Below are 12,312 nucleotides of genomic sequence, written 5' to 3' on the forward strand. Positions count from 1 at the left end.
TCAGTGAGATGAACTCCTCTGGCTAATTGGTCAGTTTCAGTGAGATGAACTCCCCTGGCTAATTGGTCAGTTTCAGTGAGATTAACTCCCCTGGCAATAAAAAAAAAAAAATCCAATTGGTAGTAATTACAGTCTTGTCTCATTGCTGCAACTCCCGTACGGACTCGGGAGAGGCAAAGGTCGAGAGCCATTGTCACGCCCTGACCTTAGAGAGCCCTTTAATTTCTCTATTTGGTTAGGTCGGGGTGTGATTTGGGTGGGCATTCTAGCTTTCCTATTTCTTTGTTTGGCCTGGTATGGTTCCCAATCAGAGGCAGCTGTCTATTGTTGTCTCTGATTGGGGATCATACTTAGGCAGCCTTTTTTCCCCCTTTATTTGTGGGATCTTGATTTTGTATAGTTGTTGTGTAGCCTGCAGTTCGTTTTGTATTTTGTTGTTTTCGGTCTTCATTTTAAATAAAGTAAGATGTTCGCCTACCACGCTGCAACTTGGTCTAATTCATCTAACGAATGTAACAGCCATGCATCCTCCGAAACACAACCCAACCTAGCCGCACTGCTTCTTGGCACAACACACATCCAACCCCGAGGCCAGCCGCACCAATGTGTCGGAGGAAACACCGTACACCTGGTGACCTGCTCAGCGTGCACTGCACCCGGCCCGCCACAGGAGTCGCTACTGCGCGATGAGACAAGGACATCCCTGCCGGCCAAACCCTAACTCAGACGACGCTGGGCCAATTGTGCGCCGCCACATGGGCCTCACGGTCGCGGCCGGCTGCGACAGAGCCTGGGCTCGAACCCAGAATCTCTGGTGGCACAGCCTTAGACCACTGGCCACCCGGGAGGCCCCTCCTCTGGCTAATTGGTTAGTTTCAGTGAGATGAACTCCCCTGGCTAATTGGTCAGTTTCAGTGAGATGAACTCCACTAGCTAATTGGTCAGTTTCAGTGAGATGAACTCCACTAGCTAATTGGTCAGTTTCAGTGAGGTGAACTGGTTGAAGTGCTTCCATTACCCATTTAGAAAAATAGCTCACTAATAAATTGACGACAGCCTCTATGCCCTTCACCTATCTGTTTCATGTCTCAAGCCAGCATGGATAAAATAATTAATTAACTAATAATAGCCATATTCTAATAATTCTCATGTGCCAACGTATCGCCTCGGTGAAACTTTCACTCCTGTAGAATTTAAATAATTGGATGATGAAACTCGCAAGAGAACAATTTCCAATGACAACTTTGTGAGTCACACAGCCTCCGACAGTGTTTCCCCTACCACAAATGGTATATTCTGCTATTCTTACAATAAACCTACAATGTGTGTATAGCCTTCAGTTCTGCATGACACTGTTTCTGACACTGTTTGTTTGTTTATTGATGGTTGTGAAAAAGTCCAATATATTATTACAAATGATCAACTTACAGCGATCTGCTTGTGTTTTCTCCCAGCAGGCCGGCCCTCTTTACAGCTGGTGTTGCTTTTAGAGGATTTCTCTTCTGGTGCCAGCTCTTTGTCCAGTATCGTGCTCTCCCTCTATCAAACAATCACACAACACAATATTATCAATCTCATATTTATTTATTTTTTTTACCTTTATTTTACTAGGCAAGTCAGTTAAGAACAAATTCTTATTTACAATGACGGCCTAGGAACAGTGGGTTAACTGCCTGTTCAGGGGCAGAAAAACAGATTTGTACCTTGGCAGCTCGGGGGTTTGAACTTGCAACCTTCCGGTTACTAGTCCAACGCTCTAACCACTAGGCTACCCTGCCGCCCCGAAGATATGAAGAATCAGGTAGAATCACAAATTCATAAACCAACCATATTCAAAATGTGACATCAGTCCCCACAACTTTGACCCTAAAATCGTACCCTGAATTCCCTGTATAGCTCTACTATAAACATTCCCCAAGTTTTCACAACCTCACATGAACAGTTTAGAATCGCAAGTTGACAGGAAATGCATAGTAAGCATCACCCATAGGATTGACAGGCAGTTTGAATGTGTAATGTGATTCTAATTGTAGTATAACAGTATACAGTATTTATCCATTCCAACTGTTGAGCAGTTTAAGGTCTCTCAATAGGTCTCCATCCTATTCCTCTTTAGGATGAAGACAATAGGACACATGGGATGTGAATGTCTCTTTGAGAGCAGGACAGTACAGAGCCTGACCTCACCCAGACACATTCCCTAATGACACTGTTACAAAGACACTGTGTGTGTGTGTGTGTGTGTGTGTGCGTGTGTGTGTGTGTGTGTGTGTGTGTGTGTGTGTGTGTGTGTGTGTGTGTGTGTGTGTGTGTGTGTGTGTGTGTGTGTGTGTGTGTGTGTGTGTGTGTGTGTGTGTGTGTGTGCGTGCGTGTGTGTGTGCGTGTGTAGACCCCATCCAGCACATTGCCTTTGATTAATAAAACTGTGTCCACCCCGATGCAGCACCCCTGGGGTTTTCTGTCCACCTCGATGCAGCACCAATGGGGTTTTCTGTCCACCTCGATGCAGCACCCCTGGGGTTTTCTGTCTACCTCGATGCAGCACCCCTGGGGTTTTCTGTCTACCTCGATGCAGCGCCCCTGGGGTTTTCTGTCTACCTCGATGCAGCGCCCCTGGGGTTTTCTGTCTACCTCGATGCAGCACCCCTGGGGTTTTCTGTCTACCTCGATGCAGCACCCCTGGGGTTTTCTGTCTACCTCGATGCAGCACCCCTGGGGTTTTTTGTCTACCCCGATGCAGCACCCCTGGGGTTTTCTGTCCACCTCGATGCAGCACCCCTGGGGTTTTCTGTCCACCTCGATGCAGCACCCCTGGGGTTTTCTGTCCACCTCGATGCAGCACCCCTGGGGTTTTCTGTCCACCTCGATGCAGCACCCCTGGGGTTTTCTGTCCACCTCGATGCAGCACCCCTGGGGTTTTCTGTCTACCTCGATGCAGCACCCCTGGGGTTTTCTGTCTACCTCGATGCAGCACCCCTGGGGTTTTCTGTCCACCTCGATGCAGCACCCCTGGGGTTGATGGAACATATGATAATACTAATGTAGTTGCTTCTATAAAACGTCTCAGACTGCTGACTTAGAATCTGTTTAGCCTTTTAGATGATAATGAAGAAGGTGATATGGACCTGGAGGACCTGATCCTCGATCAGCACTCCAACTAAGACTATTTTGTGAATACAGGCCACCGGGGTTCAATAACGACTGAATAACATGTACTGAATGAGTGTCTTACTGAGTCTGTTGTGGGGCTATGAACAGGGAGACAAGCTTGAACAATGAATTGAGGCAGATCAAATCCTGCTTAGCAACCAGCTATAAGCATCACGAGGAGGGAGCTACTGGGAGCTGCTGATGACAAACAGTCTGGACTTTTTAAAGGCAGTCTTATAAGCAGTCATATTATGCAGGCACATCATTGGTAGTAAATCTACAGTGGTATCTAGTACGTGGATCCACTGAGCTAAAATCATTCACATAATCTTCCAAATCTAATCTCCTCCTTATATAAGATTAATACGATTATCTGACTGTACATTTTCATTATCTGTTGTTTATTTCTCCAGTAGTGATTTCCCTTCTCCTTTCTAGAGCTACGTCCCAAATGGCACTCTATTCCCTACAAAGTGCAAAGAACCCTATGGGTCTTGGTCAACAGTAGTGCACTACGGTATATAGAGAAAAGAGTGCCATTTGGGACAAACTACTAGTGCCTGGTTTAGCCTAGCTCCACCACAGGCGTATTGGTACTGCGTGGCCTCTCTGAGTGCTACGCTATACAGGATGAGCAGTCACCAACCCCCATGTCACCAAAGGAGCGTGGAAACGAGGTAACCGCAAGGGCAGAATTCTAGAATACGGAATGTTTTATATGCGTCCCTAAATCATGCTCCGTTTGGAGACACCGTCAGTCCAGCCAATGGACATGTCGCCTTCTATTGTATCGTCAAAATCCTCCACATTTTCAATGAAACACAACATACCATTTATAAGACATGACTAATAGACATGGAAACAATAGATGGCATAAAATACAAAGACTATTTTGTTATTGCCTTTTGTGTGAACCCTATAACACACTCTGGCACTATTCGATATCTCTGGCACAATTTCCGTCGGCGGTCGGTTTATTTAAGGCAATGGTTGTTGCTTAGCAACAGGACTACATTGGGCGGGCAGTGTGATGGGAGAGCGTAGTAGAGGATAGAGAAGAGAGGAAGAGAAAGAGAGGATAAATGTCCCAGTATAACACATAGGGAGAGCAGTTTCAGCAGCAACTGGCTGGCTGGCATAGCATTAGATATAACAGCCAACGCCCCACGTAACAGTAAGAAAACACTGTCACCATTCTAACAGGCACAATGACAGAGAACACAATCATTTTGTTATCAGTAATGTAATGCAATTGATCAAATGTATTTATAAAGCCCCTTACACGGCAGCAGTTGTTACTGTTGTTAATGTGGCTAATGGGTGTCTAACTTACAGTAGCCCAGCATGACATGTTATGATGTTTATAGTATAACTGTACAGAGTATAGATTCATATGAATCCTTACATACAATGGAAACATCTGGTGGATCAACCTGCTTTATGTTTATTTTAGTATGGCGATGATGGAAATGGTCATCAATTACATAAACGATGCAAAATAACTCAATGATAAGATCTCTGATCAATATGGGTATAACATGTTATAATAACATTGTAAAACACACTGTTATATACCTATTGACACAGTAACAAAATGTTACAGTGTTTTAATGACAGTAGTTTGGCTTTACATAGCTGTTTGTTTCTCACCATTCTGTTCCCAGGTGCATCACAGGTGTAGTCTAAGCTTTGGAATGCAGCGGTGTTGTTGGTGGCAACAGTGTTGGACGGCATCGCCAAGAGTGCAAATCGTACGGATGATATTCTCAATGGAAAACAGGAGAAGCTTCAAAATATGAGAAATAAAATCAAAGGAACAGAAAAATGACGATCCTTCAATGAACCTTCGATGATCCTGCAAAATGAAGAACAACAAATGTAATCTTGCACGCTGAAAAACTGTAAATGCAACTATTTATTATTATAATAGTATATTTATTATTACATTGTGATTATTCCTTCGTTTTGTGTTAAGTTGAACATGATTCTAGCCTATATACCTACAGATTGGATTCAATGAATCTCAGTCTCCCTACTATGCCTGCAGTGATCTGATCAGGCAAACGCAGGGCCTACTAGCGTCAAATTGTCAACGGCTTTACATGCCGTCTACTCCAGTTGTGCCTTTACTAGTTAGAAAAACATTTTAAGCATCCTTAAATAAGTGTTAGTTCTCTCTGGTTTATCCCGTTTCTATCACACAATATACCACAAGTGTAGGCCTGCAGGGCTATATGGCGTTATCGAATAAACTATTACCGGTATATATGCATTATGCATATAATAATCTATATGCAGATTAGATGTTCATTATAGCCCAACACCTGTGGTAAAACGAGACACTCCTTTGCACAGACTGCTGGCTCCATGCAAGGCCTAGCCTCCTACCTCTCTGCCTATCGAGATCCATAGCTAGCCATGTGCACTTATAAATACAGTATCAAAGTTGATGGTCAATGTTATGCTTTTCATCGATTTTTCCCAGAAGGCTTGTAATATAGGCCTAGTCTTGATATAGGCTAAACGTCCTTGGTGTTTTTTGTTATTGCCCCCATTTTCACTAGTTAGTACTACACTACCGTCTACCGATAACTGCCGGAGGTAAAGTGCTCGAGCCACACGTTCACCCACGCGCACAGACAGACTTTCTGACACATTGATACAAATGTTGCATTAATGCGTCATTGGGGACATTTGAATGATAGTTCAAATCAATCTAAACATATTGGTAAATGTAGCATATTACTGTCGTTCAAGTGTAAATGCATGTTTCCATTTGTTCGTGGGAAGAAAACAATGTTGCGGGAAATGATATTGCAGCTACAAAACGTGTTACTTTTTAAATGTATATATATATATTTGTGTGTGAATACAATGTCACCTACTGTTCCATTGTCAGCAAAAATCACAAATATGATGCATTATAACAATTCTGATTGAATTAACGACTTTATCTATGAACACATGGCTGGCGGTCCACTGCATTTGTCACTGTTGCAGGTTTAAATTACCAAATTGTACACGTATTTGAAGGGGAAATCAGCATCTAACCCGGTGGGACTGTACCGCGTTTATAGGCCACAACCATTTGATGGACAAAACCCCGTTATTTTCAGACGGGCGTGTATTCTGTAGAAACAATCGCCTTTCTGTATGTACAAATACGCGGTCACCAAGTTCAACTGAGTATCGCAATGTCTAATCACAAGTCAGTCATCACATATCTGCAAAAGCACAAAAAGGACTACTGTTTCCCCCCACCACCACGATCGAATACAGCCAGTCTTCCTTCCGTTCTAAGGGATCTCACTGACTGTGTGTGTTCCGATAAAGGTTAGCCCTACAGAGGGTTTGGTAATAACGGGCTATGTTTTCTAAACGAGTGAATCACGGTGTTCATTACCCGTTTTGCCAAGTCCCAGGCCAGACCCTTTTTGTTGTCGCTTGCTCCCGGATCCTCCTTCTTCTTCTCTCCCCGTCCTCCACCACACCAGCCGGCCAGCACTCCGCCAGATGCTCGGCTCACACTGCAGGGGCCAGCGGACCGATAGTGTCTCCACTAGGTCCTAAAGGTAGTACTGTAACGGCTGCTGCTTCATTGACATTATGCTAGAATTTCTACACAATATATTTAATTACTGTTTCCAAATCCGGTTAAACTCAAATAATTGTCAATTTCTGTGTCAAATATTCAAATAGCCAAAAAGGTTCAGAGTGTTGAAAATAGCATACATCAGACCACATAGCTGGCAATAGGCCTACAAGTAGGCACCAGACAGGCATATAGGCTGCAGGTCTATTTCACACTGGTGGCCCTAGGTCAAGGGTCAAACCTCTGGCCATAAACATGAAAATAAACATATAAGAGAGAAATAAAACAATATTACTAAGAATGAATCAAACCCAATAGCTAATAAATAAGCCTGCAGTCTGCATTGTGTTTATAGTGATTACATAATAATGAATCTTCTGGGAAGGCTTTCCACTAAATGTTGGAACACTGCTGTGGGGACTTGTTTCCATTCAGCCACAAGAGCATTTAGGCCTGGCTCGTAGTCGGCGTTCCAATTCATCCCAAAGGTGTTTGATGTGGTTGAGGTCAGGGCTCTGTACATGCCAGTCAATTTCTTCCACACCGATCTCAACAAACCATTTTTGGATGAACCTCGCTTTTGCACGGGGGCATTGTCATGCTGAAACAAGAAAAGGCCTTCCCCAAACTGTTGCCACAAAGTTGGACGCACAGAATGATATAGGATGTCATCGTATGCTGTAGCGTTAAGATTTCCCTTCACTGGAACTAAGGGGCCCGAACCATAAAACACAGCCCATACCATTATTCCTCCTCCACCAAACGTTACAGTTGGCACTATGCATTCGGGCAGGTAGTATTCTCCTGACATCCGCCAAACCCAGATTTGTCCGTTGGACTGCCAGATGGTGAAGCGTGATTCATAACTCCAGAAAACGCATTTCCATTGCTCCAGAGTCCAATGGCAGCGAGCTTTACACCACTTCAGCTGACGCTTGGCATTGAGCATGGTGATCTAACATGCTGACCACACTGCCCGCGTCGCTTGCGCAAGCATCGCAAAATAAATGTACACATACATGTTATTCAACAATTTCACCCACACTGCTCGCGCGCGTCTGCCTAGCCAGGCACTAAAATAGAACTTGGTTGTATTTGTGACGCTTGACACGCTGCAAGTCCGCCTCTCCCATCTCCTCATTAGTTTTTAGAAGCATATACCCACGTGGTGATTGAAAGATGAGCTGAGGTCCACACTCAGTCCAGTTGGTGGTGGTAATGCACCTTCAAGTTGGTTGCCAATCGCCATATAAAGTCCAAAGAAGAAGAAGAAGCCTGAAGGAGGAGAGGTTAAGAGAAACAAACTTGGTTTTCACTTTTATCTGTGGATTCATTGTCAGAGTAGAGGACCTTGTGCATTTCAGGTAAAATAACAACCCAATGTATATATCCCAGGACAAATTAGCTAGCAACAGCAAGCAAGCTAGCTATATTGTCATAAATATGCTTTTTGACCTGTCCCCAAATTAATAAAGTTGGTTCAGAGTTCATTTTGATATTTAAACCTGCGTGTCCTGATCGAGTCTGGTACGGATGGACAAAATCAACATGCGTGCGTTGGCACATGCGCGAGTGGTGTGATCAGCATGTTAGGCTTGTGTGCGGCTACTCGGCCATGGAAACCCATTTCATGAAACTCCCTACAAACAGTTATTGTGCTGGCGTTGCTTCCAGAGGCAGTTTGGAACTCAGTAGTGAGTGTTGAAACCGACTCTTCAGTACTCATCGTTTCCACTTCACAATAACAACACTTACAGTTGACCGGGGCAGCTCTAGCAGGGCAGGAATTTGACAAACTGACTTGTTGGAAAGGTGGTATCCTATAACGGTTCTATGTTGAAAGTCACTGAGCTCTTCAGTGAGGCCATTCTACTGCCAATGTTTGTCTATGGAGATTGCATGGCGGTGTGCTAGATTTTATACACCTGTCAGCAACGGGTGTGGCTGAAATAGCCGAATCCACTCATTTGAAGGGGAGTCCACATACTTTTGTATATTTCGTGTACGTCCTGCCTGCTGCTTCAGAGTATGTCATTGTCAGGAGTATAGTGCCAGAGGCTCTAGAGGCTCTTACAAGCACAAACAGAACAAAACCCTGGGGATCAGACAGGCTACAGATATTTAAGGGGGAGGAGGGATGGGAGGGGGAAGGGGGATAGAGGGGAAGGGAGACAGGGAGGGAGAGGGAGGGGAGACAGGGAGGGAGAAAGGGGAGGGAGGGAGAGCGAGAGAAGGAGGGGGAGGGAGAGAGAGATCGAGGGAGGGAGGGGTGAGAGACAGAGAAGTGAGAGGGGGGGCAGAGAGAGAGACAGAAAAAGAGAGGGGAGTGAGAAAGAGAGGCAGAACGAGTGAGAGAAAGGGAGAGTGAGGGAAGAGGGGGTGGAGAGAGGGGACGGGGAGAGGCAGCAAGTGGAAGGGAGGGAGGGAGGGAGGAAAAGAGAGAGAGATCCAGAGAGAGAGGGGGGGCAGGCTGATGTGGTTCAGTGAGCTTGAAGCATGGCTGGAGCCAGGAGCTCTTCACATCACATGACACCACACGTCTGTAGAGACAGAGAGTAGACTGACTCTCTGTCTCTCTCTCGTCTGTAGACTGAATCTCTCGGTCTCTCCCTGGTCAAATGTCATATTATGTATATATACGGTGTTCTAACGACGTGCAAATAGTTAAAATACAAAAAGGAAAATAAATAAACATAAATAAGGGTTGTATTTACAATGCTGTTTTTTCTTCACTGGTTGTCCTTTTCTTGTGGCAACAGGACACACACCTTGGTGCTGTGTTTGCACACAGCAAGGTATTTCACCCAGTAGATATAGGAGTTTATCAAAATTGGATTTGTTTTGGAATTTTTTGTGAATCTGTGTAATCTGAGGGGAATATGTGTCTCTAATATGGTCATACATTTGGCAGGAGGTTAGGAAGTGCAGCTCAGTTTCCACCCCATTGTGTGGGCAGTGTGCACATAGCCTGTTTTTGTCTTGAGAGCCAGGTCTTTCTCTTGTCTGTAGAGTAGACTGAATCTCTGTCCCTCTCTTGTCTGTAGAGTAGACTGAATCTCTCTGTCCCTCTCTTGTCTGTAGAGTAGACTGAATCTCTGTCCCTCTTGTCTGTAGAGTAGACTGAATCTCTGTCCCTCTCTTGTCTGTAGAGTAGACTGAACTCTGTCCCTCTCTTGTCTGTAGAGTAGACTGAATCTCTGTCCCTCTCTTGTCTGTAGAGTAGACTGAATCTCTGTCCCTCTCTTGTCTGTAGAGTAGACTGAATCTCTCTGTCCCTCTCTTGTCTGTAGAGTAGACTGAATCTCTGTCCCTCTCTTGTCTGTAGAGTAGACTGAATCTCTGTCCCTCTCTTGTCTGTAGAGTAGACTGAATCTCTGTCCCTCTTGTCTGTAGAGTAGACTGAATCTCTGTCCCTCTTGTCTGTAGAGTAGACTGAATCTCTGTCCCTCTCTTGTCTGTAGAGTAGACTGAATCTCTGTCCCTCTTGTCTGTAGAGTAGACTGAATCTCTGTCCCTCTTGTCTGTAGAGTAGACTGAATCTCTGTCCCTCTCTTGTCTGTAGAGTAGCCTGAATCTCTGTCCCTCTCTTGTCTGTAGAGTAGACTGAATCTCTCTGTCTCTCTCTTGTCTGTAGAGTAGACTGAATCTCTGTCCCTCTCTTGTCTGTAGAGTAGACTGAATCTCTCTGTCCCTCTCTTGTCTGTAGAGTAGACTGAATCTCTGTCCCTCTCTTGTCTGTAGAGTAGACTGAATCTCTGTCCCTCTCTTGTCTGTAGAGTAGACTGAATCTCTGTCCCTCTCTTGTCTGTAGAGTAGACTGAATCTCTGTCCCTCTCTTGTCTGTAGAGTAGACTGAATCTCTGTCCCTCTCTTGTCTGTAGAGTAGACTGAATCTCTCTGTCCCTCTCTTGTCTGTAGAGTAGACTGAATCTCTGTCCCTCTCTTGTCTGTAGAGTAGACTGAATCTCTGTCCCTCTCTTGTCTGTAGAGTAGACTGAATCTCTGTCCCTCTCTTGTCTGTAGAGTAGACTGAATCTCTCTGTCCCTCTCTTGTCTGTAGAGTAGACTGAATCTCTCTGTCCCTCTCTTGTCTGTAGAGTAGACTGAATCTCTGTCCCTCTCTTGTCTGTAGAGTAGACTGAATCTCTCTGTCCCTCTCTTGTCTGTAGAGTAGACTGAATCTCTCTGTCCCTCTCTTGTCTGTAGAGTAGACTGAATCTCTCTGTACCTCTCTTGTCTGTAGAGTAGACTGAATCTCTGTCCCTCTCTTGTCTGTAGAGTAGACTGAATCTCTGTCCCTCTCTTGTCTGTAGAGTAGACTGAATCTCTCTGTCCCTCTCTTGTCTGTAGAGTAGACTGAATCTCTCTGTCCCTCTCTTGTCTGTAGAGTAGACTGAATCTCTCTGTCCCTCTCTTGTCTGTAGAGTAGACTGAATCTCTCTGTACCTCTCTTGTCTGTAGAGTAGACTGAATCTCTGTCCCTCTCTTGTCTGTAGAGTAGACTGAATCTCTCTGTCCCTCTCTTGTCTGTAGAGTAGACTGTATCTCTCTGTCCCTCTCTTGTCTGTAGAGTAGACTGAATCTCTGTCCCTCTCTTGTCTGTAGAGTAGACTGAATCTCTCTGTACCTCTCTTGTCTGTAGAGTAGACTGAATCTCTGTCCCTCTCTTGTCTGTAGAGTAGACTGAATCTCTGTCCCTCTCTTGTCTGTAGAGTAGACTGAATCTCTGTCCCTCTCTTGTCTGTAGAGTAGACTGAATCTCTCTGTCCCTCTCTTGTCTGTAGAGTAGACTGAATCTCTGTCCCTCTCTTGTCTGTAGAGTAGACTGAATCTCTCTGTACCTCTCTTGTCTGTAGAGTAGACTGAATCTCTGTCCCTCTCTTGTCTGTAGAGTAGACTGAATCTCTGTCCCTCTCGTCTGTAGAGTAGACTGAATCTTACATTTTTGGTGTAATTCTCATTTCTGGAAAAGGCTAAAAATAGAGGGTAAAATCTAGGTCATGCGACATGATAGTCTAAAACACAGGGTCATAGTTATGATCACAGTTATGCAAACATCAGGAGATATTATTTGCGATTGGAGGATATATGACTCCCAGAAAAAAAAAATATATATGTTTCCCAGAAAAAAATAACCACTCAATTACTTGTATATTATATATATATATATGTTGTTTTTCCAAGTAATTGAGTGGGTATTTTTTATATATATGTATATAATTTTTTCAAATTTAACAGAAATTATTATTTACAATGATGGCCTACCCTGGCCAAACCCTAACCGACACTGGGCAAATTGTGCGCCACCCTGTGGGACTCCGAATCACGGCCGGTTGTGATAGAGCCTGGAATCGAACCAGGGTCTGTAGTGATAACTCTAGCACTGAGATGCAGTGCCATAGACCGCTGCGCCACTCGGGTGCCCCTAAACCGTAAAGTTATGACAGTCACATTTCTTTCAAGGCCATATTCAACAGGACAGTGCACACAGTGCCTTCAGAAAGCCCGTCAGTACTTCATCTACATAAATATTCACAGCCCTTTACTATGACACTCCAGATTGAGCTCAG

The 12,312-nt window shown here is 44.5% G+C and overlaps 1 protein-coding gene across 5 annotated transcripts in view; it reads right to left on the reverse strand.

The window, feature by feature from the left end:
- LOC109904288 (DNA (cytosine-5)-methyltransferase 3A-like) overlaps positions 1 to 6,682 on the reverse strand; it is a 62,557-nt gene extending 55,875 nt beyond the window's left edge. For 3 of the 5 annotated variants that reach the window (XM_031787838.1, XM_031787837.1, XM_031787836.1), the window contains exons 1-3: positions 6,554 to 6,639; positions 4,801 to 5,005; positions 1,429 to 1,539 (exon numbers count right to left, since the gene is read on the reverse strand). In XM_031787838.1, the coding sequence (XP_031643698.1) occupies positions 1,429 to 1,539; positions 4,801 to 4,884 (195 nt within the window). In that variant the 5' untranslated portion in view covers positions 4,885 to 5,005; positions 6,554 to 6,639. Of the gene's footprint in view, positions 1 to 1,428; positions 1,540 to 4,800; positions 5,006 to 6,553 lie in introns of all 5 variants that reach the window. The other 2 variants (XM_031787835.1, XM_031787839.1) reach the window with 1 other exon arrangement.
- Positions 6,683 to 12,312: the final 5,630 nt, after the last annotated feature.

This window comes from Oncorhynchus kisutch, linkage group LG14, assembly GCF_002021735.2.
Source record: "Oncorhynchus kisutch isolate 150728-3 linkage group LG14, Okis_V2, whole genome shotgun sequence".
Classification (NCBI taxonomy): domain Eukaryota; kingdom Metazoa; phylum Chordata; class Actinopteri; order Salmoniformes; family Salmonidae; genus Oncorhynchus; species Oncorhynchus kisutch.